We start from the raw sequence: 25762 nt of genomic DNA, 5'->3' as shown, positions 1-25762 counted from the left end.
CTAAGGATTTATTGTGTGCAGACAGATTTTTTTCCCTTTGACATAATTTTCTTTGACAATAAGCTGTGGAAAACACGCTACAAATGTTCACAAAACAAGACTAGGACAATGAGCAGTGTTGGGTTCTTCCTCCCCCCTCCCCTCGCCAGATTTCCAATCCTCAGATGATGAATTGCAGTTAAAAATCAAGTCTGGCTGGGCAAAAGATGGTTACGGAGAAGCTACCTGAGCAGTAAAATCGGGGGAGACAAGCCAAAGGCGTCAGCTTGGAAGGGTCAAGGAGCAAGCCTTAGCCGAGCACAATGGCAGGGGCTGATGAGAGGCTGGGCACTGGCTGGGTCTGGTAAGTGCTGAGCGAGGCAGGATAGGGCACCAGGTTGCTGAGGGCAGGACAGAAGCGAGGAAAGCGGCCAGCTCATAACCACCCATGGAATCTGTATTTGTGGAGATCCACCTAACCAAACATCTCACCAATAAACCTCAGCTTCCTGTTTGTTTCAGGCCTCAAACAACATTCAGTCCAGGCAGCTTGTAGCTCTTTCACAATGGATCTACAGTATCTAGATGCAAGTTCTCTATCGCCCTTTCTCACTTTCTTATCCAGCAAAGAATTGCAACAGCTGTAAGCGCATCGCTCTGTTTTCCCATTGTAATCCCATTCACTCTCTGTGTTTACAAAGCCTGGTTAAAAAAAAAAGGGGGTCCGCCCTCCCCCCTTTTTAAAAAGCACACATTTTACTCGAAATCCCACAAAACGTGCATGTGACATGCAGATATCCACTTGCCCATTTCAAATGGCATAACAAAAATACAGCACATATTTTGCACCCTCAGTTCTGGGCACATAAATATTGGAAATTTATGTTTTGTTTTGTTTTAAAATAGTGCCACTATGAGTTGGTGAATGAGGTGGTGGTGGGAGAAAACTGAGAAAATTGCAGGTGCACAGTGTTTTGCAAAGTCAGCCAAGTTTTCTAGTAGGCTAGTGAAGCAAATCAACTTTGGTCATTTACAGTTCAAAGAAAACTTTTGCTTTCCTTCATGCTACTCAGAAAGCAGCTTAGAAAGAAATAGTTGCTGATATGGCTAAAGCAAAGAGTGTTACTGCTGTGAGAGAACCCACAGGATATAGCACCTTGCAAAGTCTACCCAAGGTACTAGTCCACAGTTTTCTACCAGTACTGGTAAAATAATCTATTTTCTCTCATTTGCAATTGGCAGAGTTGGCTGGGTACGTTTGCTTTTCCTCTAATATCTCCTGGAAGCAACCTTCTGCTGCCAAGAAGTGACCAGGGAAGGTGGCTTGCTCCAAACGTGCTCCAGGAATCCAGACTAGACTTGCTTTGAAGGCATAATGGAAAGCACTTTACATTAAGCAGATTTTGCTGGAACGACAGAAATTAGGAGGGCCTGTTTTGCTCAGCTGCGATGCAGCAAGAGAATGTAAAGAGTGGACCTTTTGAGAGTCAGGTAACGATACCATTAGTCAAACAAGCCCTGTTTCTGGGCAACACAGCCTGTAATCTCACGCCACTTAGCGTTTGGAGGTGGTCTTTGCATCAATCTGTCCAAATCTTTGAGAACTGGGAAACGGAACTGTTTTTAGCTTATTTATCAATGCAGGGTGGGAGGGTTCTGAATGCAGCTTTGAGGCAATTTAGATCTAAGCAATAGAGAGGAAAAAACTGCAGATTTAATTCCCATGGTGATTTTCATGGAGCTGAGGATCAAGAGGTCCTCTCCTTATGCTCTATTACGCCAAGACAATTTCTCCCTAGCCTGTTGCAATCCAAGGTATTTCCCCCCCTCCCAGCTAGCTCTGACTGAATAAGTCCACACGGTTCTCCCACCAAACACCTACTTTTGGCCCTTAATTCCAGTAGCACTGAGAATCCAAGACGGCCTCTCCACTTAGGACCAAGCCAACTCTAGGACTTTCTAGCCGCAGGTGGGCAACTGGCGGCCAAGGAAAACATTTCACACTCTTTACAGCTGAACACTTTGCTTGCTTACTCAGTGGTAAGACTCTGTGTCCTCACACTCTCAGATTAAGGGTCACTTCCACTTCTATTAAGAGTAAACCCATTGAAATGAATGAAACCAACTTGGGCATGCCCATTAAACTTCAGTGGGTCTACTCCAAGCAGGACTAGCATTGGTAAAGCCCTGCAGGACTGCAGTCATCTTCTTGGCACCCAAAGAATTGTGCAACCAGAGGAATATCTACAGTACGGCTGTTTTATACCCAGCCAGATCATGGGCTCATCTCTCCGTCTTGCCCTTTCCTATCTGGACTGGGAGGGCGCGGCCCTGGTTGGCTCCGCCTACAAAGGCTGTTCAAGGTTCCAAGAGACCACCAAAGTGCGGATTGGTTAGGGATTGTTGCTGGTGGTGAAGATTTAGGTTTGGAGATGCATGGATTTGGTCACAGCACTACATGGCAAGAAAGTGGCAACTTCCAGAGCAGAGGGGAGCAGGGAGACTGCAGCTGATTTAGCACACCCACCCACCCTGTTACTGCCTTCATACCCCTATGCTAGACATCTGCAGCTGCAAACTGGGGAGTTGGGGTAGACAACCACACTTAATGGTGCTTTCCAGCCTGGTTGCCCAGGGGTCATTTCTCCTGGCCCCTGGTAAAACTGTGCTCCCTTTCCTTCCTCCACCTGAGGGCTGGGGGAAGACCATATAATCAAAGAAGGGTTGGAAGGGACCACAAGGTCCAAGCCTCTGCAATGCAGGAATCATTTGCCCAGCATGGGGCTCAAACCCACAACCCTCAGATTAAGAGCCTCGTGCTCTACCGACTGAGCTATCCCATGCAAGCAAGCTGCTCAGCTTTGCTTCCCAGCTGAAAGATGGAGGGCTATGGCTTAGTGGAAGAACATCTTGCTGTGCATGGAAAGGTCCCAGGTTCAATCCTTGTCGCCTCCTGGAACTGTTGCCTGAAACCCCTGAGAGCTGCTGCCAGTCAGTGCCCATAATACTAGGCAAGGTGGACCAATTGTACAAGGGGGTTTCTTTGACACACTAGGCTTTTCTTCAGAGAAAAGACCAAGATCTGTTTTGCTGACAGACTAAAAACTGGTCACCTTGGGTTGGGTTAACCAGAAAGCTTTGCCCTGATACTTGATAATGTTATGCGTTATGGGTGCCAGAACCTCTCTATTCCCTGGATCCAGTAAGTGTTAAAAGCTAATTGAGATACGTTAGGCTGCTGGGTGATGGGCCATTAAGAAAACAAAGGACCAAAGGGCTTGTCCTCGATGAAAAATGGGTGGGGGGCCTTTTTCAATGGATAAAGCCAGAGTTTAGAGTAGAGAGGTGAGAAGGAATGTGCCCTAGAAGCAAAGCAGCAAGCTAGAGAGAGAGAGAGAGAGAGAGAGAGAGAGCAACATTAGAAAGCCATGTTTGATGTCCATTTGAATCCAAGGCTGTAGGTATGGAAGAAACAAGACCCTTTTGGGGTGCTGATGCTGTGAACCCCTCCATCGCAGTTTAATAAATAAACAATATATCATAGATAAATAAACCATATATATATATTAAAGGCAACACAGTCTCTGCCAGGCCTCATTTCCTAAAGGAAACACAAACCCTGGGTAAGCTCCTGGAACCCCGGAACCTTGAATTGCTCAGAGATTGGATTGGTGTGCAACACTGGTGTCAGAAGTTGGGATTCGGGTTTCCTGGAGGAGGACCTATGAGAGATGTGTGCCTGAATCAGAGGGAACAACAGCAACTCTCCTTGAGTGGCTTAAGAGAGTGAAGCAGCAACAAAGCAGGCGGTTGGATAAAATGGGTCAGCTGCTGGCAGAGTGGCCCCGAATTTCTTGTGGAGATGAAAGCATGACTAGGTGCGAGGTGAGAGCCCTGCCTCATGAGATGCTACAGGGGTTTGGAAGTGACACAGGAGCTCAGCTACAAGACGCCTAGATGGAAGGGTGGCCAAACAGACCCACTGTGTGGATGGGCAGCTGAGGGGCTTGGACCGCAAAGTTAGTAGCTGAAGGCAAGGGGAAAGACAACACCTCCAGCTGGCTGGAGCTGAGCAGCTGCTGCTGACTGATTTCTCCACTCCCTCGGAGCCTGCTGTGGAAAAAGGAGAGTGCAGGAGACAGGTGCCTCAGCAGAGGACACACTGCAGGATGGAAGTGAAGAGCTGCTGCCTAGAGATCTCTTCACTCCATGTGTGCCAGCGGTGCAGGGGGAGAGAGACACAAGGTGTGCGTGTGTGAGCAAGGGGAATCTGCGCTTGCGGAGGGGCCAGAAAAAGAGAGGTGTGAATATTCGTGCGCAAGTAGAGCAGCGGTGTTTTTCTCAGTGGTGGAAAAGACACCGGAAAAGCTAGAGGCATAAGTGGCCTGCCGAGGTGCCAAAAAGAAAAGAGATGCAGCAGGAGAAATTGGAGGTGTGAGAGAGGTGTGAGAGAGCATGCAAGAAGAGCAGCTGGTGGAAATGGATGCGATAACCGCCCACAATGATTTTGCCCCTTGTGGACTTGCACAGTCGGGACCCATCACTATACAGTGGTACCTCTGGTTGAGAACGGGATCTGTTCCGGACCCCCGTTCGCAACCTGAGAGGAACGCTACCCGTGTTTGTGCACGCACGGGTGGCGATTTGCCGCTTCTGCGCATGCGCGTGATGTCATTTTGCGCATCTGCACATGCGTGAGCAGCGAAACCTGGAAGTAACCCTTTCCGGTACTTCAGGGTCGCAACCTGAAAAGATGTAACCTGAACCGAACGTAACAAGAGGTATGACTGTACTGGGTGCAGCCCAGCACTCTCAGTCACCCAGGATCCCATGGGTGTTGGAGGAAAGAGCCACTGGGAGGATTACCTCCCTTTGTTTCGGCCCATGAAGCATTCAGGAGATGTTGGGAGTAAGCAGAGAGGGGGATGCCTGGCTGTTGGGAGGAAACAGAGGGCAATTTCTGGCCACCAACTTAGGGGGTCTGAAGGTATCCCCAGGTAAAGACTTTGATTTGCAGTTTGGGGGCAGGGGATGAAGTGGACTGGCCCAGGGTTAGCAAGAGGAAAAAAGATGAAGGGGACCATCAGTGTGCCAGTGCAGAAGCAGATGTGTTCCTGGGAAACCCAGCCAGATGGGCATGATACAAATAATAAATTATTATTATTGTTTCTTGAAGCCCTGCATGCCGCTGCAGAGACTGTTTGGGGACTGGAGTTTGGAGCCTCCGATCCACAACCAGAGGGGAGGGGAAAGAGAAATTTGAAAAACAAACCCTGAATGTGTGATTAGAGCCCCAAAGTAACTGTTGATCTACTTGGAACTGAGAACTCTGTGAAATCCCAAGACAGACAAATTGCTGCCGGGGACCATCCTGGAAGTTTTAGTAAGTTTTATTTATTTTCTGAATGCTGTTGATTTGTGTTTTTTTGCATGTTTGGGGCTGTTGAATGATTTGTAGGAACTGTTCAGCTAACTGTATGTTTGAAAGCTGCCTTGTGCAGCAAGAGCACAAGGGAAAGAATGAACAAGGGTGCTGAGAGCTGTATCCTGGCTTAAACATGTCAAAACTCACTATCTTGGACATGCCAAGCGTGGAACGCAGAACTGACTCAGAGTGTGTGCTAAGGAGAAAGGAGAAAGCCCGACTTGTTTGAAAGGAATAAGCTGTTACTGTACTCAGTACTGGGTTGGGTTAAAAGTGTCATTGTGTATTATTATCATCAGTTTTTAGCGATGTGTGTTCTAATGCCTTGGCTTACGTGTCTGTGAATTTTCTACAGGGAAGAGATATTTTGCTGTTTGTTGAAAATGTGTGGACAGGTGTCTGTTTTTTTAGGGTGGGGTGGGGAGGTAGTGTTATGAGTTTGTGGATGCCAGACCACTCTAATACCTGGATCCAGTAAGTGTTTAACCAAGGCTTGGGGTGTTAAACGGAATGCTAGTTTCCTGCTTGGCAGGGGGTTGGACTCGATGGCCCTTGTGGTCTCTTCCAACTCTATGATTCTATGATTCTAAGCATCTAATCTCTGGTTTCAGCAAGTGCTCAAAGGCTAATCAAGTCAGGCTAGCCTTCTAGGTGATGGGCCATTAAGAGAACAAAAGACCTAAGGGCTTCTGCTAGATTGCGAATGGGTGGGTCCCCCTCCCTCAACAGATAAAGCCAGAGTTTAGGGTTGAGAGGTGAGGAGAGATGTGTCCTAGAAGGAAAGCAGCAAGCTGAAGGAAGAGAGGGAGAGCAATGTTAGAAAGCAATATTTGATGTCTGTTTGAATCCAAAGCTGAGACTATGGGAGAAACAAGACCCCTTTGAGGTGCTGATCCTGTGGCCTCCTCCTTCATAGGCTCAGGTTGTATATATGTGTAAATAAACCATATATATTAAAGACAACACAGTCTCTGCCATGCCTCATTTCCACAAACCCTGGGTAAGCAGCTGGAACCGCTGGAATCTCACATCACTTGGAGACTGGGGTGCCATGCAACAATAATAATTTTAAAATCTTCCTTGAAAAACAAACAAACCAGGGTTAGCATAACAGTTGCTTGGGCTAGGATTGATTTTAATTCTCCTTCACGGAACCCAGCCAATTCGAGGATCCTGTTACGCAGAGCAAATGATGGGCAAGTTTGAAGCTCACCCACCCACTGCTGTACTGCTGTACCTAAATGTAAGAAGAGCACTGCTGGGTCAGTCGCACCTGAGCTCAGCACTCAACTTTCTGCACTTGCCCACACAGGGAAGCCCACAAGCCGTGCATGAAAACAAACAAATGAAAGTCACAGCATACAACTCTCTCCCTCACTGCTGCTCCCTGGCAAACAGTGACAGGTTGGCCGGGATTGAATCTGGAGCCTTTTGCATGCAAACACATGACTTCCATGCCACTAAAGCTATGACTCCTTCGTTCAGCAGCCAGCGCCCACCCCCGGGAGTGAATTTGAAAGCTTCTGCTATTCCTTTTGCAACCTAACCCTGGGTGCAAGAGATTTCCCATTCTCTCGTGGAGGATTCCCAGCAGATAAGGAGGCCACGCTGCAATAAGGACCGCTGTGGACTTCAGAGGGGAAAGGGCACTCTGCGTGTAGGCAGTGTGGCTGTCCTCCAAAAGTTAATTTATTTCATTTAACGAAATGTTTACACTGATTGTACTTAAACCTATAAGTGGTTTGCAAGAAATATGCAGGCTCTCAATGCATGCTGTCTCCCTCACAACTCCCATGATGCCTGGTCAACAGCCACACAGGCTGGGCGCTGATGGGAGTTGGAGTCTAAGATCCCGTTGGCTACCCCTGCTCTATGCCCACGTGGGGCTGAACCCCGCCTGCCTGCCCCCTCTGCGTTTTGCTGCACACCTCTTTGGTTTAAAATTTTAAAAGCATGCTGAGGCTCGCTGGCATTGCCTCCTTCCCTCGAGTCTCTAAGACAAAGCTGCGGAAAACCAGCAGCGCCCTCAAAAAGTGGGGCACATTTGGGGGAGTTGGGCAAAAAAAGAGAGGAACCAAAATAGTCAAAGTTAGCATGGGGTGGGACAAAACAAAAAGAAAGGGCAGTGGCACATAAATTCTGCCATGCTTGATTTCCGGATGGGGTGCTGACGATCCCCCACTTCCTTTTCCTGTCTGTCCCCACCAGTGACCCGTTGCTTGAATGTAGCGGCATGATACTGGCTTTTAGCGCAAATCAGTCACTTTCATCAGCTATGCGGCTATATAGAGATATAGAGAGATAATATTAAGAGATACAATCGGGGTTGGGCGTCAAACCGTCCTCCTTATCGGCTGCCTCTTTCTGGAACAAGAACAACAATGAAAAAAGGAAAGGGCCACGATGATGCTCTGTTGGGTTGAAGTCCGCTCCGAGCCGGCTCTCCCCATCCTCCCTCCCATCCTCCCTCCCTCCCTCCCTCTCCCCATTTTGCTCGCTTCTCCTTCTTTACAGGGACACAAAATCCACAGCTTGCAGGAGAGGCAACGAGAGCAGCAGCAGCAGCCAGGAGGTGTTTTGGATCAAGAGGCTGATTCCTGCGCATTTCTCCAGCCGGTCTGTAAGAAACAAAGGGCGCATTCAGACGTGGGGAAAGGGCTGCATTAGTTTTCCAGATGAAAACACTGGGCCCGGGGATCCCGACCTTCTCTTTTATGCCGTCTACTTGTTTAAGCATTTTTTTTAAGGGAAATCGCCTTGGGAATGGCAATCAGTCTATCAGAATCATTCAATAAAGTCATAGATAGATATGACAACTCTTGCAACCCACAAACGGATCGAAGACGATGTATGGACAAATCTAATGATATTTGGAAAGTATTTATCAAATCATAGTGACCCATGAGTCAAGACAGACTTGAGGGAAACCATAAGTTTATCCATTTACATGCATATTATATAGTTCCGTAACCATAAATATATTTCCTTGACATATTCTTGCTGTTGTTTTCCTTTGCCTTTTAAAATGTTTTTTATGTATTATTTTTATTTTTTTCTATTTACTTTAACTCATTGTGCCATTCTTAATAAGGATGATAATAAAATAAAGTCACGAACCCAAAATAAATCACCAAAAATGTGCCTACCTGATTTCTACCCTCCCTTCCACCCCCTGTGAATTTGGGTGGGTTACTTTGCCTCCTGTCTTAAATCTAACCCAATAAACATCTTTGCCTGCATTCACACTTCACCACCCTTTATGATGAACAGACCCATCCATTTTTGGTTCTGCGAATTTCTCATTCTTATCCAGCCTTAATATCAGTTCTCCACAATTCTGCAGCAATTTGTGCTTAAAAAAAGAAAAGTTCATCAAAGTTTGACAGCAGTTTAGTGTGAATTTCTCCTGCTACACCATTTTGACAAATATACACATTTTCGCCAGCAACTTCCCACAATACAATAATTTTGGTCTCGTTTTCACTAAAATAGGTGCCTTTTTTTGCATGTTATCCCCAGGATTTCCATTTCTGTGCACATTATTCGGCTAAAGAACGGCACTGCAAAATGTGGAGAAGTGTGAATTTTGAAGGCTAGCTGTGTTCTGGTCTAATTGTGAATTGGGAAGTTTCTTGTTAAGATGGAAACGAGATTGAATTTCTCTCCCACCCATCCACCCCGTTTCAGCACCAAGACCAGCTCCTCTTAATTCTTTTCCTGCCTCACATCCAGGCCTCCTCACCTTTGAAAACGGAGATGTTCTTCATCTGGTTATCCTCATAATCGTTGGTGATCTTCAGCCTGCACACATAGGTCCCCTCATCGGCGGTGGTGAAGCCCGCGAGGTGAAGACACACCAGGTTGTTGGACACAGTGACGTTGGCCCGGTTCTTGTACATGGCGTTGGGGACGTTCTGGTTGCTGGCAACAACAACCCCCACACCGGTATCCCTGCTCAGGCGGAAGTCGTAGCTCAGGGCATTCGAAGTCTTCTTTTCATACGCACAGTCCAAGCGCAGGCTTTGGTCGCTCATGCAAGCGGTCAGGCTTCTAATCCTCTGGCAGCGGGCAACTTGGAGCACTGAGGAAGGCAAGAGGTTTTCACCAACACAGGGAGAAACAATGATCTGCAGAGCTGAGCTGCAATCCCTGCAGCCTCATCAGTTGGGAGGTGAAATTAATACAAGAACATTTTTAATCCATCAAGTTAGGTTAATTAACTCATCAAAGGGAGCATCCCTTTCGGGTCTCTCTTTCTGGGTCACTGCAAGGACACCACCTCCTTTGGGGGGGGCTGTTTTCTATTGTTTTGATTCATTTACAGTGGTACCTTGGTTCTCAAACTTAATCCGTTCCAGAGGTCTGTTCCAAAATCAAAGCGTTCCAAAACCAAGGCGCTCTTTCCCATAGGAAGTAATGCAAAACGGATTAATCCGTTCCAGACTTTTAAAAACAATCCCTAAAGCAGCAATGTAACATGAATTTTACTATCTAACGAGACCACTGATCCATAAAATGAAAGCAATAAACAATGTACTGCAGTCACATAATCAATCCATCGATCAGTAGCTGAACTGGGTTGCACACAGTCACAAAAACAAAACAAAAAAGAGCTGCAAAAACGCAAAATAAACTGCGAAAATAGGCAGACCTCAGTGTGAAACTCGAAACAGAAGCGTGGCGCTCAAAATGGAAGTGTAACACTCAAAACGGAGGATGTTCAGCTTCTGAAAAAAGTTCGCAAACACTTACTTCTGGGTTTGCAGTGTTTGGGTTCCAAGCTGTTTGAGTACCAAGGTGTTTGAGAACCAAGGCATTTTTTTCAAAAAATTACTTTTCATGTAAGGAAGTGGCACCCTTGACATCAGTACAAGGAATGAGTTTTACCTGTCACGAGGACTGCAATACCAATGGTGGACTTCATCTTCCTTTCGGTCTACGGTGTGGAGCGTGGGAGGAATCTAGGAGTAGAAAAGGCACCCAATCATATAGAGATGGGACCGGGAGAGCAAAAGGGGAATTGTCAAAAATTATTCTGGCTGAACACAGCTGGTCTCGTGGTCTGAAGCTTATTAGAAAGCAGGAGCTAGATTTGGCGGAGAGGGCCTGCAGTTCCCTAGACAACACACGCCACACACCCCTTGCGTCCCGCCTCAGGCCCTTGATTCCCCTCCACCTGGCCCTTCTCCCCCTGCAGCGAAAACCATGACTCAGCGCTGGGTGAGCTAAGTTGGGCATGAGTCATCCTAAGACTCCTGCAGTGGGGAAAGACGCCAAAGAGATGGGTGAGGAAGCAGAGAGCGAGACAGGCAGATGGAGAGAGTGTGCCTTTTTGGCAAAAGAGGTGCTTTTGGATAGATAGATAGATAGATAGATAGATAGATAGATAGATAGCCTCTTCCAGACACTTCTGGGGTACATGGGAGCAAGGAACTTATAAATTATTTTAGCAGAAATCTCCAGCCTGCTTTTCTATGTCCCCACCCACATCAACCTCTTCAGCTGGGCTCTAGCAGACAGCACGATGCCTTAGAAGCAGCACAATCTCTCTCACCATCCCTAAGTAATAAACCCCATGAGCAAAGCAGTGCCAGCTAAGGCGTATCTGCTCAGAAGCAAGCCCTGCTGTGTTCACCGAGTAACATTTGCATTCATTGCCCCATCTGCTTTTGCCGCTGGCCCTGCCCACCCATGTTATGTGGCCTCAGAGGTCAAAACGGTTTCCTGCTCCTGCTATAGGGAATCGCTGCTGTGCACGTTCTGCCTTTGGTGCCATGCGGTTGGCTTTGTGAAAACCCTGCACCCTCCTCAGGTCTTTTCCACCTTTCCTCCCAAGTCTCCAACACAACACAGTTTGGAACCAGGAAAACCCCAGACTGGCCTGCTCCACACTTGCCTCTGGCCCACAGAGGGAAGGACACTGACTCAGAAATACGTTCTCTCTCTCCCATCCCAGACCCAACGTTCCTAGAGGTTACTCAGCCTTCGGAGAGCGTCCAGAAGAAGGAAGCCTCTAGTCGTGGGGCAGCCATCAAAAGCGTCTCTCAGTGGGATATTATTGCCCCTTCTGGCATGGCAGAAGGACGGCACAGAGGAGGGGAGTGGAACTTCAGTCCCAGGAGCTGAATGAGGCCCTCCAGGATGTCTATCAGGCCTTGGGGTTCTCTTCAAAGTGGGTCAGTTGCTAGAGCATGAGTCTCTTAATATCAGGGTCAAGGGTTTGAGCCCCATGCTGGGCAAAAGATTCCTGCACTTCAGAGGGTTAGACTAGATGAGCCTCCAGGGTCCCTTCCAACTCTACAATTCTTTGATTCTATGATTCAACCTCCATCTCTTCACTAACCACTCCCCTCTCCAGGCCACACCTCTTGCCGGCCCTGTTCCACATAATCTGTGAAGGCTTTTGCCTGGCTGGAATTTGTCCTTGAACTCTGAGCACGCCTCTTGCTTGCCTGGATGCAGGTTAGAGAGGGGCGTGCAGCCTGCTGTACAAACATAAAACTTAGATTTCATTGCATCAGTATTTTTCATTGCATCAGTATTGGCAGATCCATCAAGGGTTGCACAGCTGCTAGCAGTTGGCTTGCTCCTTTGGCAAGGAGAACGATTTCAACTCCAGTCTTTCATCTGGCTTTGAAAAACCTATTGTCACTTGGCTCCTAGCCCCTGCCTATTCTTCTCATTTCAGGAAGATGGCAAAAAAGCTTGGTTCTCTCCACACCCCAATTCGCTTTCTTCTTCTTCATCATCATCAACATCATCTTATTTGTATGCTGTTTTTCCATAGTTAAAACTATGCTCAAGGTGGCTCACAAAGTGGTTTACAAAATTACAAATGTAATAAAAGTACTCATAAACAATAAACAAAACACATTCAAAAGTACACAACCAGATTTCCACACAAATCGTAAGATCTAAAAATCAAGATACCGAAAGATTGAGATCAAAAACAAAAGCCTCAGCTTTTGTAGCTGGAGTCAGCCTGGGCCTCAAAAACACCCTGCCCCTGCCCAACTTTGTCTTCAGAAAGACTCTCTGGAGACTCCAGCCTTTCTTAGAAAGTTGCACAGTCTGAAAGACAGTTCCTCATAATCCCAGATACATCAGGACTGGAGTGAGCAAGGAGCGGCACTCTGCACATGCACAAGGGCTCTCTGCTTCATGCTGTCCCCTCCCTGCAGCACTGAAAGCAGGTGCCTGAATAAACCTCCCTGAGCTTTACAGCTCGGTTGCTTTAGAAGGCCCAGGTCTGACAGGTCCCTGAACCCAAGGGGCTTACAATAAGACACAGGGGAAAACAACAGCAGCGGGAGGGAAATAGAGGCAGGGCAAAGAAGCAGAAAGCTATGCAGTTATTTCAAGCCTATGCCCTTTTGCTGTGTCAATCAAAGGGTTTTGGGTCTTTTGCCTCCTTCTACACCTTTCTTCCTGGTCTCTGCTGCAAGCGGAGGGAAGGAGGTCTTGACTCATTGCACACACGCCTTGTACCAAGGCCTCAGGCTTGAAAGGCCACAACTCTAGTTAAGAGAATCGAGTAGCTAGTGGTGCAGAAGGCCTTTCTCTGTTGGAGATCCTGAAGAGCTGCCAGTCAGTGCAGACAATGCTAGGCTAGAAGGACCTGATGAGGAGGCAGCTTTCTACACTTTTATTTCACTTGTTTCCTCGTTCAAACCTGTACGAAGTTTTGCTTTGGGAGGGGCAGATTTACAAGACAAGGTCCTTTGGGTGCTGCCTGTTTCACGGTTTTGATTTTGGCATATGGGTTTTGCTGCTTCAGGCAGGCTGGAGTGTGTGTGTTTGTGTGGCTTGCCTGGCTTTTAATGTTTTATTGTTTTTTAGAGAGCGCATTGTGCATTTCCGGAGAGCGGGGGGAGACAGGGTGTGAACACGTGTTTTGCCATTTTGCTTTGTTTTCCGTGTGCCTCCATCCAGGTGACCCATATTTTTTTGTCTTCGTGATTTGTCAAGCCCACATGGCAACAGTGCCCATGGCAGTTTCTCATGCTGCCAAAACATGCCTCCCTTGAAACCCTCAAAAGTCTGGGGACCCCTAGTGGCAGAATGCATTGCCAGCTGATCAAGGAGAGGATGTGCAGTGCAATGGGTGGTACCGTATTTTTCGCTCTATAACACGCACCCGACCATAACACACACGTAGTTTTTAGAGGAGGAAAATCTGTAGGCATGCCACCCGTAGGCATTTCCTCCATAACATGCACAGACATTTCCCCTTACTTTTTAGGAGGAAAAAAGTGAGTGTTATGGTGCAAAAAATACGGTAATTTTCTCCGTAAAAGGTCTGTGCTGATGTCTCCCACTCTGATTTCCTTTCTTTCTTTTTTTTTACCCAGAGTACTAAGCAGTAAGAAGGGACGCGGGTGGCACTGTGGGTTAAACCACAGAGCCTAGGACTTGCCGATCAGAAGGTCGGTGGTTCAAATCCCCGTGACGGGGTGAACTCCCGTTGCTCAGTCCCTGCTCCTGCCAACCTAGCAGTCAAACTGCAAGTAGATAAATAGGTACCGCTCTGGCGGGAAGGTAAACGCCATTTCCGTGCGCTGCTCTGGTTCGCCAGAAGCGGCTTAGTCATGCTGACCACATGACCTGGAAGCTTTACGCCGGCTCCCTTGGCCAATAAAGCGAGATGAGCGCCGCAACCCCAGAGTCGGTCGCGACTGGACCTAATGGTCAGGAGTCCCTTTACCCTTTACTAAGCAGTAAAGGTTACCTCCCACCGAGTCAGAGCACTGGTCCATTTATTTCAGTATTGTCTGCAATTATGGGGGTTTCAGGCAGGGGCCTCACCCAGCCCTACCAGGGTGAGGGACTGAACCTGGGACCTTCAGCATGCAAAGCAGACACTCTCCCACTGAGCTAAAGCCATTTTGCATAACAAGAACACAGGAAGGTGCCTTATGCCAGGCCTGAGGTTCCCCACCTCTGTTCCCGAACTAATCACTGGCCATGCCCTCTGTGACTGATGGAGACCAGTAACATCCAGAGGGTGACAGCGGCCACTTCCACAACCCAGAGCCTTCTCAAGGGGCTAACTTCATACAATGGTACCTCGGGTTACAGACACTTCAGGTTACAGACTCCGCTAACCCAGGAAAAGTACCTTGGGTTAAGAACCTTGCTTCAGGATGAGAATAGAAATCGTGCTCTGGCGGTGCGGCGGCAGCAGGAGGCCCCATTAGCTAAAGTAGTGCTTCAGGTTAAGAACAGTTTCAGGTTAAGAATGGACCTCTGGAACGAATTAAGTACTTAACCTGAGGTACCACTGTATTTTTAGGATTTTGCGTTTGAATCCCCACTTAGCCATGACGCTCCATTGGGTGACCTTGGGACAGCTATCCTCTCTTAGCCTAACCCACCTTACAGAGTTCTTGTGAGGATGAAACGGGGGAGAGGAGAACCAATGCACATCACCTTGAGTTCCTTGGAAGATGAAGGAGGGATATAAATGCAGCAAACAAATAAATAAATTGAAATTGAGCCGATGTGGCCCATCAGCTTGCAGAGGGCCCCCCGTACCCCAAAATTATCCCTTCTGTTGTTTTGAGTAGCTGCTGCCCATGCTGACTTCCGCGGTGGGAAGATATATTATAAGATGACTCACAGGCACAAAGCAGATTTAATGCTGGAGAGTGAGGATTAGGACACAACCCATTCTTTTTAAAAAAATTAATTAGCAGTTGGGCTGTGTATGTGAGCGGCTGTTCTGAAAACCCAGGAAGGTCTGCTGTGGGGAAGGAGGTTTAATTGAACCCTTTCCCTCGGGGTGACCTTTTGCCAATTCCTCCCCACCCCTCCACCACTGCTATTAGCTCTGTGGAGTAAAAATACAGATATGAAAAGGTGTGTGTGTGATTTGCATCAGGAAAGGACGCAGAAGGTTTTAACTTGCTCCAAGAGCACCATCTACCTCCCCCCCCTTTCAAAGCAGGCCCACCGGGTTGCTAATTAGTAAAACTAAAGCTCATGGAAGGAGGGGGATATAGGATGCTGCCTTAGACTGAGTCGGACCATTGGTCCATTTAGCTCAGTACTGTTTACACTGACTGGCAGCAGCTCTCCAGAGTTTAAAAGACAGGAGATGCCGGGGATTGAACCTGAGCCCTTCTGCATGAAAAGCAGATGCTCTACCACTGAGCTATGCTCATAGTTGAGCAGCAGAGCCTCTAATCTGCATGCAGAAAGTCCCAGGTCCTATCCCTGCTTCTCCAGGTACGGCTGGGAGGCAGCCCTGCCTGAAAGCCTGGAGAGCTGCTGCCAGTCCGGGTAGATAATACAGAGCTGGATGGACAAATGGTGGGACTCAATATCAGGTAGCTTTCCAAGGTCCCTGAAAGGGGATGTAAGAGAGGAAGGGTGGAGAAGAGAGAGGTGAGAAGGAATATTTAAGAGCCAGTGTGGTATTTCTGGTTAGTTTGCCCGACTAGGACCTGGGATCAAATTCCCACCATGCCATGAAGCTTACAGGGTGTGTGACCTTGGGCTCGTCATCGTCTCTCAGCCTAGCCTCCCTCAAAGGGCTGTTGTGCGGATAAAACGGGGAAGCAGAGAAGCATGTACGCCACCTTGAGTTCCTTGGAGGAATGGTGGCATAACTAAATAAGAGAAATAGGAATTTGGAGGAGGCAGACATGGGCTTGTCAGACGGGCATCTGTTGTTATGAACCGCTTCCATCTACTGCACACCCCAACTCCTCCCCTTTTCCTAATGGTCATGCCTTAATTTGATATCAAGCCTGCCTTTGCCTTGCTGCTTCCTTCCCTCTCCCCGCCCTACATCAATAGGCACGCTCCGTATGGAGCAGACTTTGGTAATATGGCGCCCTGAGCGAGGACAAAATTTGGCAGAACCGGCATGATTGGTTAGCTGTGCCCATGTTGTAAGAATAGCACCACTGGGCATAGCCTGAGTGCACTGTTTATGCAGAACCAGCCCAGTGAACACTCGGAACAAATAAAGTCTTTCAAGGCAGACAGTAGGAGAATGCATAGCCCTGCAATTAGTTTAGGCCATTTCTCTTGAGCTGTGTGATGTCCTGGGCTTGTGGGGAAGTGGCACAGCTGAGTGGCAGAACGTTTTCTTTGCATGCAAAAGTTTCCAGGCATCTCCAAGCAGGGCTGGAAATGTCCCACCTGAAAATCCACTGCAAGTGACTGTAGCCAAAACACTAATGCTATGCGTGGTTTTCTGCCTGCAGAACAGACGATACGAAACTAGACGGACCAATGGTCTGGCTGATACTGAGCCAGATCATTGGTCCATGTAGCTCTTTATATTCCACACCAACTGGCAGCAGCTCTCCAGGATTTCCTGCCTGAAACCCCCGAGAGTTGCTGCCATTTAGTGTGGGCAGTACTGAGCTACACAGACCTATGGCTCATTATAAAGACCGCTATACAGTATGTTCCTATAAAGGAGCTGCGCTGACATGGAGAAGGTTCCTCCCTGGTCACCAGCTAAAGAGACAGACCAAACTGCTGTCAGTTGCAGCCAGCCTGCAGATCTGCAGCCTGAACAACAACAACAACAGCCTGTGCTGATGCTTCCTTGCCCCCCACTTTAACGCCTACCCCACAGGAAATCGAAGGACCGGTCTAGATTGCACCAGCAATGCAGTCCACCATGCTGCTGCTGCTGCAGGGCTGGCTAAGGTGCTGCCCTTGCAGAACAGGCATCTGCAGAAAAAGCCTCGCCAGCAGAGCGCTTGGCACAGGGTCTGCGGCACCGCCATGTCCCGCACCCAGCCTTCCCAGACTGCACCTGCGTTTTCCACATTCCTAGACCTTGGCGCGGTGACCGCAGCGCTCCTGACACCCAGATGGACTCTTCCACCCAAGGAGATCAGGTTACTGGTTCGAGGGCAACGGCTCTCTACCCTGTGGGCGATACTGCAGCAATTTCCCCCCCCCCTCCCCGAAGCCATGTGGCGCTGATACAGCAAGTATGCCTGCGTTAGGCAGTCTTGGAAATAGGATGCCGGATCCGTTCCATCAATACAGCCTCTCTTTCACACACACGCATTTCTAGGCAGGCGACGAATTTCTCCCCCTCCCTCCCAACACTTTCTGCATGTGGCGGTGGGGTCTGTAAGGCGGAAGAACGGGCAAATCTGCAAGAGGAAGGGCGGGGTGGCAGCCCCCTCCCACAGGGAGACCCTCCTAAGAATACCAAGAAAAGCTCTAGGGTGCTGAGAAAGATGGCAGCGCCCAATGGTGTCGCCCTCCGGGGCTGCTACTGCTGCGTCAGAGGGGACCCGAGAGGGTCACTAAGGCAGAGGAAGCAAAAGCGTAAGAGACCCAACCTTGCCCCCTTTGCCGTCCTTTTCTCTGGGGAAGCGGAGTCTCGCCCACAAAAGCGCAATAAAAGGGTTAGTCTCTAAGGTGACAGGAGACTCCTTGATGCTTTTGCTGCAAGAGTCCCACCCGTCGACTACGTCCCTCTGGAAATCCTGCTCCCTTGCAGGGCATCGCTCCCCGCTTCAAGCGAGATCTCCATCCCTCTTTCCATGCCCTTGCCTGCATTCCAGATCTATTCTCCTCCACCTCCGTGGCTCCTCCACTCGCCTCTTTCCTCCTTCCTGCTCATCTCTTTCTTCCTCGGCTCTGTCTCTCCCTAACAGAGCAATCTTGGGCACGTTTGCTCACGAGTAAGCGCTGTGCTTGTACCTTTGTGCAAAGGAATGCAGTCTTTTTTTATTCGTGTGTTCATTCCCCCCCGGGCGGTTAGCCGCTCCTTTCCTCCATCCCACCTTTCCTACTCCATCTTCTTCCACCTCTCTTCATCGCCCACCCCACCCTCCGCCTCCGGTTCTGCGGCCTCACGTCCCCAAAATTTCCCGGGGGTGGGGGCAAGAAAATATGAACAGGAGACAGCGGTCTCCGCTTCCCGCCGAACCCCCTTTCCTCCCTGCCCTCCTCCTGCAGCCGCCCCACCCTGGACTCCTCCGACGGTCCCCTGGCGAAAAGCGAGCCCCGTTACCTGCGTCCGGAGCGAGGATGCTGCGCGTCTCTGGCTCCTGCAGTCTGGGGCAAGGCGAGAGACTGCTGCACGAGGCGACAGGGAGGAGGGGCGGGGCTTCGGGACACGCCCCGCCCACGCAGCCCCACCCCCTGCGGTACAAAGCGGACTTCTCTGCAGGGGTGGGGCGAGCGCCTTCAGCAGCTTCTGGAGCCCCCTTCCACGCCACGTGGTACACGGCCGGGAAGGAGAGGCGGAAGTGACAGCCGTGGTGGCTGGGCTGCGTCTCTCAGGTGTGCCTCAGTTTTAGCGACTCGTAGTTGGGGAGAGGGCTCAGGTTGGTTGGTGGGCGCAGGTTCTACTTGAGGGCTTCACAGAAGACATTTGGTTAGGCTGATCTCCACAAATACAGATTCCATGGGTGGTTATGAGGCAACCCTTATCTCTTGCCTTTCTCTCACAAACCTGGTGCCCCATCCTGCCTTCCTCAGCTCTTACCAGGCCCAGCCAGTGCCCATTCCTCATCAGCCCCTGCCATTGTGCTAGGCTAAGGCCTGCTCCATCACCCTTGAGCCTCCCAAGGACCCAAGCTGATGCCTTTGGCTTGTCTCCCCAGTTTTACTGCTCAGGTAGCTTCTCTGAGAGCTGGACCATGAAGAAGGCTGATCGCCGAAGAATTGATGCTTTTGAATTATGGTGCTGGAGGAGACTTGAGAGTCCCATGGATTGCAAGAAGATCAAACCTATCCATTCTGAAGGAAATCAGCCCTGAGTGCTCACTGGAAGGACAGATCCTGAAGCTGAGGCTCCAATACTTTGGCCACCTCATGAGAAGAGAAGACTCCCTGGAAAAGACCCTGATGTTGGGAAAGATGGAGGACACAAGGAGAAGGGGACGACAGAGGACGAGATGGTTGGACAGTGTTCTCGAAGCTACCAGCATGAGTTTGACCAAACTGTGGGAGGCAGTGGAAGACAGGAGTGCCTGGCGTGCTCTGGTCCATGGGGTCACAAAGAGTCAGACACAACTAAATGACTAAACAACAACAAGCTTCTCTGTGACCAGTTTTTGGCCCAGCCAGACTTGGTTTTTAACTGCAACTCATCAGCTGAGGATTGGAAATCTGGCAAGGGGGAGGGGGGAGGCAGAGCCCAACGCTGCTCAGTGTCCTAGTCTTGTTTTGTGAACCTTTATAGAGTGTTTCCCACAGCTTATTGTCAAAGAAAATCATGTCAAAGACCAAAAAAGGAATCTTGTCTGCACACAATAAAACCTTAGAATTCCAATAAAACCTTATTGAATTCCTCATCTGATGCAAGTCTTTTCCTGGAAGCTGTGTGTTAGTTAAGCACAATGAGCCTGGCTGTTTCGGCAAATCTGCAGAAGTCGTTCGAAAGGAGACCGTATGGTGCTTTCCAGTTCTGTGTGTGTCTCTGGGAAAGCTTAAGGACTGAGTCAGCATACATTGCCGGCACCTGCCAACCAAGTCCAGCCAGGCTTGCTAACTGGAAAAAAAGACACAAACAGCTCTGCTCACTGTTCCTTCAAGAGAAACGTGGTCCACAGATCTCAGAAGGGGTGCAGATAACCCTGCTAACGTTTGAAAATCAAAACTCCTGAGAAAGGCACAGCCGTGGGGGCCATTTGAAAAGTTGGCAACCATAGCATTGGCACATTTCTGTGGATGAGCACCAGACTGGATGTGCAGCACCTCATATGAGACATCACCAAGGAGTTTGGGGTGGGGTGGGGCTCAGACCTCTGCTGGGAACCCCGAAGAACTGCTGTGTGCCATCATGAAGATCTTCAGCTGTTTGAGACCCAGCACCCACCTCTGACTCCCAGCCATAAAGGTAAAGGGACCCCTGACCATTAGGTCCAGTCATGGCCAACTCTGGGGTTGCGGCGCTCATCTCACTTTATTGGCTGAGGGAGCCGGTGTACAGCTTCCGGGTCATGTGGCCAGCATGACTAAGCTTCTGGTGAACCAGAGCAGCTCACGGAAACACCGTTTACCTTCCCACCTGAGCAGTACCTATTTATCTACTTGCAGTTTGACGTGCTTTCGAACTGCTAGGTTGGCAGGAGCTGGGACCAAGCAACAGGAGATCACCCCGTCGCGGGGATTCGAACCGCTGACCTTCCGATCGGCAAGTCCTAGGCTATTCCCTATGTATTTTTAAAAAGCACTATTGTATATCTATATTTTCCATTTTGTCTTTATATGCAGATACGGTTCAAGCCTTGAAATAAAATTATTTGTCAGCATAACTCTTGTGAAAATTGTTTATATACTTACTTATTTATAAGACTTCAGTTATCCCCAGGGTAAAATAATAATAATAATAATAATAATAATAATAATAATAATAATAATAATAAATTTTATTTATATCCCACCCTCCCCAGCCGAAGCTGGGCTCAGGGCGGCTAACAACAATCAAAATAGTTCAACATTCTAAAACATTCATTATAAAATTAATTAAATCAAATTAAAATCAAATTAATGGCAACCATCAAGCAAATTTTTGTGCAGATTGCCAGAGGAGGGGGTCAGGCTGCGCCCTGACAAAAGGCCTGGTGGAACAGCTCTGTCTTGCAGGCCCTGCGGAAAGATGTCAGGTCCTGCAGGGCCCTAGTCTCTTGTGACAGAGCGTTCCACCAGATTGGAGCCGGGGGGGGGGACCATTATCTACCTGGCCCGGGCCTCTGCCTGGCACTGCAAGGCCCTGGTGCAGAGTTAAACTATGGAACTCACTGCCACAAGATGCAGTGGTGGCTACTAACTTGGATGGCTTTAAAAGAGGAATAGACACATGTGCAGAGGGGTGAGGCTACCAATGGCTACGGGCCACAAGGGTTTGTTCTCTTTCCTCTGCTGCAGGCAGTATGTCTCTTAATGCCAGCTTGCCTGGAGTCAGAAGTGGAGAGAGAGAGAGAGTGGGAGCTGTTGTGCTGTTGCCTTCATGCCCTGCCTGGGAGCACCTTGGAGCCACCTGATGGTCCCCCACTGTGGGAAACAGGAGGTGGAACTGATGGGACATTGGCTTGATCCAGCAGGGCTCTTCTGATGTTCCTAGAATCTTAACATGGTGAACTTCAAAAGTATGAAAGATGTGGGTGGATGGAGTGATGAGATTTGGAGGGGGAGAGTAATAAATTAAAATTTTGTCTAAAATGTATAAGCTGCTGCTTGAATGGCATTTGAAAGATGAGGAGGTAAAGTTGGTTATGATACATTGGGCCAAAGACTTTGGGTATAATGTACAGTTAGAGGATTGGGAAAAACTGTGGAAAGATGGATTAAAATTTACTGCATGCAATGCCTTAAAAGAAAATGTGGTGAAAATGATGTATAGGAGGTATATTATGCCTGTGAAATTAGCTTAAATGTATAAAGTTAGTAACAAATGTTGGGAATCTAAAGAAAAAGAAGGAACATTTTATCACATGTGGTGGGAATGAAAAAACTGAAAAACTTCTGGGAAATGATTTATAATGAGATGAAAAAGATGTTGAAATATACATTTATTAAGAAACCAGAAGCATTTTTACTTGGCATTGTAGGAGATGATATAAACAGAAAGGACTGTAAGTTGTTTTTATATGCAATGACGGCAGCAAGAATATTACTGGCACAAAAATGGAAGCAAGAAGAACTACCGACGAAAGAAGAATGGAGGATGAAATTGATGCAGAATTAGATAAATTAACAGGAAGAATTCGAAACTTGCGGGACCAGAGATTCTCAGAAGATTGGAATAAATTTACAGACTATTTGAAAAATAATTGTGATGAACAGATTACGCTAGTAGGTTTGCAAGAAGTTTTGTAAGGTGAATTATCTGAAATATTGCAAAAAAGACAATGAGGAGAATTATTAGTTAAGGGTATTAAAGGTAATATGGAATTAAGAAATGCATAATATGTGATAAATAATGGAAAATCACCAGAGGCGTTGATGGAAGTCCAAAAACATTGTGTAGGAGGAGAAGTATGTTGTATGAATGTTGGAAATAATATGTTAAAAAATTAATAAAAATGTATATATATTTAAAAAAGAGATTTGGAGGGGGAGATAGATAGATAGATAAAGAGAGAGAGATGTGGGTGGCTGTCACCATGTGGCAAACAGATGCTTCTGGCAGCCACAGGAATTCAAGCCCTTCTCTTCTCCTTGGACTCTTCTTTTCTGGGTCCTCCAGCAGTTTCAGGAATTCAAGATAGAAGGGGCCTCAGTTCCCTGGAAAAAAGATTCCTGCCCATCCCTGATTCATCTCTCTCTCCATCCAGGACACTGGCCTTCTTTCTTGCTGCATGAGAAGTTTGGCAAAAACAGCCCTTTCCTTCTGGAGAGTGATCACACTAGGGAGGAGGGGAGGAACTGATGATGCACACGGCTGGCCTTGCGTTTTGCACCACCAGAATCTGGCTCCATCTCTGAAGGATGCCAAAAGGAGGAGGTTTTTCCCTTCATTGTTGAAATGATCCTGCAAAGTAAGTGTGTGTGTGTGCATTGCCCTTTCAGCTTTCTTCTTCCCTCCTTCATTCCCCAAGACATTTTGACAAGCCCCAGATCGCACGCTTTTAATTCTGTGCTGAAAATTCCTTTGCCAGTGTCTTGTCCCTTCCTGATTCATCTTCCTGTTCTAGCTAACAACCCCTGAGATGTTTGGCAAAAACAGATATTTCTCACTAGCAAGAAGCAGACTCAGCCTCCTCATCACCATGGAAGCAGCAGTCTTTGCAGAAATGTCACAGGCTTAGAGAGCTTGAGATATCTTGTGCATCTTGCAAAATGGGGGTGGGGAACACAAACAAGTATAAAATGAGAGGGAGGGCAGGTGGTATTCACAAGTCCTCTCGGAAATGGGGTCTGTGCCTTTGGACAGGTTCCTGCCCTGTGTTACTTCATTCCACAAACACCACGCATCCCCTCCATGTACATTGCTGACAGGATGGGTGGCTGTCCCAAACATCTGAATAGCACCAGGTTGACAAAACCTGGCTGGCTCTTTCCATTTCTCTCTTCTCTTCCCCTTAGGCTGCAGCACACTGCTCTGTTCTGTCCCCGCTTTGTCTAGCATCTGCCTCTCCCAGGGGCAGATTTTTTAAAAATAATAATATTTGGTAATATGGCCCCTTGAGCAAGGCCAAAATTTGGTGCTCCCAAATGGATCTTCTCAGTTACGTATCTTCTCAATTTTGTGCCCCCTTGACTTGGCTCCCTGTGTGGAGGAACCGACTGCACCATCCCAAAACCAATGCTGTGTCCCCAACAACCCAACAATTCTGCTCACTGGTGTCTGGAGCCCATTGGGACCGACAGGTCAGAAGCCAGGGAGGCCAACCGCAGGGGGAGCCAGAGCGGATGAGAGGCAGAACCAACTAATCCTCATTTGCTCCCTATCCTCTCCGTCCACTTCTCTGCTGAGTTCTACAAGACTGGGATTGAGGGGGAAAGGGGCTGGCAGGCAGTGCCATCTCTTGGACTGGTTGTAAGTAAGAAGGCAAGTGAGTGCATGGGGGTGGGGTGGGGAGAAGCTGTATTCTGGACTGACTGGCTGGATGCAGAAGAGTGGTGGGAGGCACCAGCTGGAGAACCCCCAAGGGAACCCCCAAAGGAAGAAGGCTAAGAGCCAGGGGATTGGTGGTGGGACGACACTGAGTGGTCGGAGGGAGAGGTGCCAGAATCTGAAGAGGCAACAGGCTTTAGTGAGCAGGGTAGGTCTGTGGCAGAGAGCAGTTCAGAACCAGAGGCAGAAGCGGAGGCTGGAGAGGGGGTGGGGTCAAGAAGCAGAGTGGAGACTGGCTGCTCCAGGGAGTCTCCCCCTCCTGCTGCAAGCAGCTCCCCTCCTCCCTGGTCTTCCAGAACACCCAGAAGAATGAAGAGAATGGAGCAAAGAGAGTAAAGATGAAGCAGCCTTAGGCTGCTGGGGAAGGAAGCCGGGAAGGAGGAAACTGAGAGTGGTGGGATGGTGGGGACCTTCAGTCTTCGCCACTGCTTCATTGGGGCAAGTCCACCACAAACTTCAGAGTTGCAAATGTTTCCCCATAGAAGAAGAAGAAGAAGAGTTTAGATTTGATATCCCACTTTATCACTACCCTAAGGAGTCTCAAAGCGGCTAACATTCTCCTTTCCCTTCCTCCCCCACAACAAACACTCTGTGAGGTGAGTGGGGCTGAGAGACTTCAGAGAAGTGGGACTAGCCCAAGGTCACCCAGCAGCTGCATGTGGAGGAGCGGGGACGCGAACCCGGTTCCCCAGATTACGAGTCCACTGCTCTTGACCACTACACCACACTGGCAATTTTAATCTGTGATTTGCCACCCTTGCAGATGCAAGGCAGAAAAGGCAGTGCTTTCATCTGGGTTGCTGCGAATCTGCATTATTTTCAGAAAACAGAAGAACAGTGTGGTCATGGAGAAGTATTCTATACACAGAGCAGGTTGAGAGATCCTTACCACTGCATCTGCCCAAGAAGAAGGAATGTAATGGCTTCTCGTGCCCCATCTTTGGCAAGATGCAGCTCACGAGCTCTCGTGTTTCTCTGTGACCAGCTTGAAAGAGTCTTCAGGAGAAAAGTGTGCTACCCTGAGGTGTTTAATAGAGACCCCTGTAGAGGCAAATGCTTTGTATCTGGGCCATAATGATCTGAGAGGGGGCTGGACTTCTGAGTGAGGAATCTGATTTGCAGTTATGCCAATTGTGGGTTCAATGGACACACGCGTGCGCACGATGCACCAAAATTATTCGGATTCTGTTTCACATCATTCCAAATATTGACAAAAGCAACACCTCAGTCCTTGTGCATCCTCAGCCCGGTCTCTGCCATGCCAATCTTTCACCCCTACCCCTCCTTTTCCATATTCAGTATTTATAAGCTGCCTTGGCAAGGACCATACCATTTTAGCACTCTGCACAGCACCTATTATACAGCTGGCGCTATGCATCAGCTGAGCAACAGACAGGATTTGGGCTTTGATTTATATCCTTGAGCCTACAGTGCTTGGGAAACAGCTTTTCAAAGGTTTCTGAGCCCTTTGTAACGCTGAAAAAGCTGCAGCTTTTGTTGAAAATTTTGTGAAAATAACCTAATATTATATCTGTTTCATGAGTCCTTCAATGACATTCACGTGGTGAGGTTTTTTGTTTTTGGTTTTTTTGTCTCGAGTTTTGCTATATCTACAAAAAAACGTCTTCCTGCCAGCTGCTTTCACCAGGTGGTGCCTCTATATTTATGTAGTTCATAAAGTGTTTTTTTTTTAAGAAGGGTAAGAACATTATCAATAAGGCTGAGACAAACCTACTCACTTTTCTTTTTGTGAACAGTTTCAAGAGTTTTACAACGGTACTTCTCCCCCCCCAATGGCTATTTGGATG

General features: G+C 48.2%; 1 protein-coding gene across 1 annotated transcript; it reads right to left on the bottom strand.

Annotated features, from left to right (window-relative positions):
• Positions 1 to 7883: 7883 nt before the first annotated feature.
• THY1 (Thy-1 cell surface antigen) lies at positions 7884 to 18524 on the bottom strand. Its single transcript, XM_082201114.1, has 4 exons — positions 18399 to 18524; positions 10292 to 10365; positions 9147 to 9485; positions 7884 to 8022 (listed from the first exon to the last, which is right to left on the bottom strand). Exons 2-4 carry the CDS (start codon positions 10326 to 10328, stop codon positions 7913 to 7915), a joined length of 486 nt encoding a protein of 161 aa, XP_082057240.1. The 5' UTR covers positions 10329 to 10365; positions 18399 to 18524; the 3' UTR covers positions 7884 to 7912.
• Between the last annotated feature and the right edge of the window lie 7238 nt (positions 18525 to 25762).

The sequence above is a fragment of the Podarcis vaucheri genome, assembly GCF_965113315.1.
Source record: "Podarcis vaucheri genome assembly, chromosome: 15".
Taxonomy (NCBI): domain Eukaryota; kingdom Metazoa; phylum Chordata; class Lepidosauria; order Squamata; family Lacertidae; genus Podarcis; species Podarcis vaucheri.
This window is presented reverse-complemented; position numbering and strand designations above follow the sequence as displayed.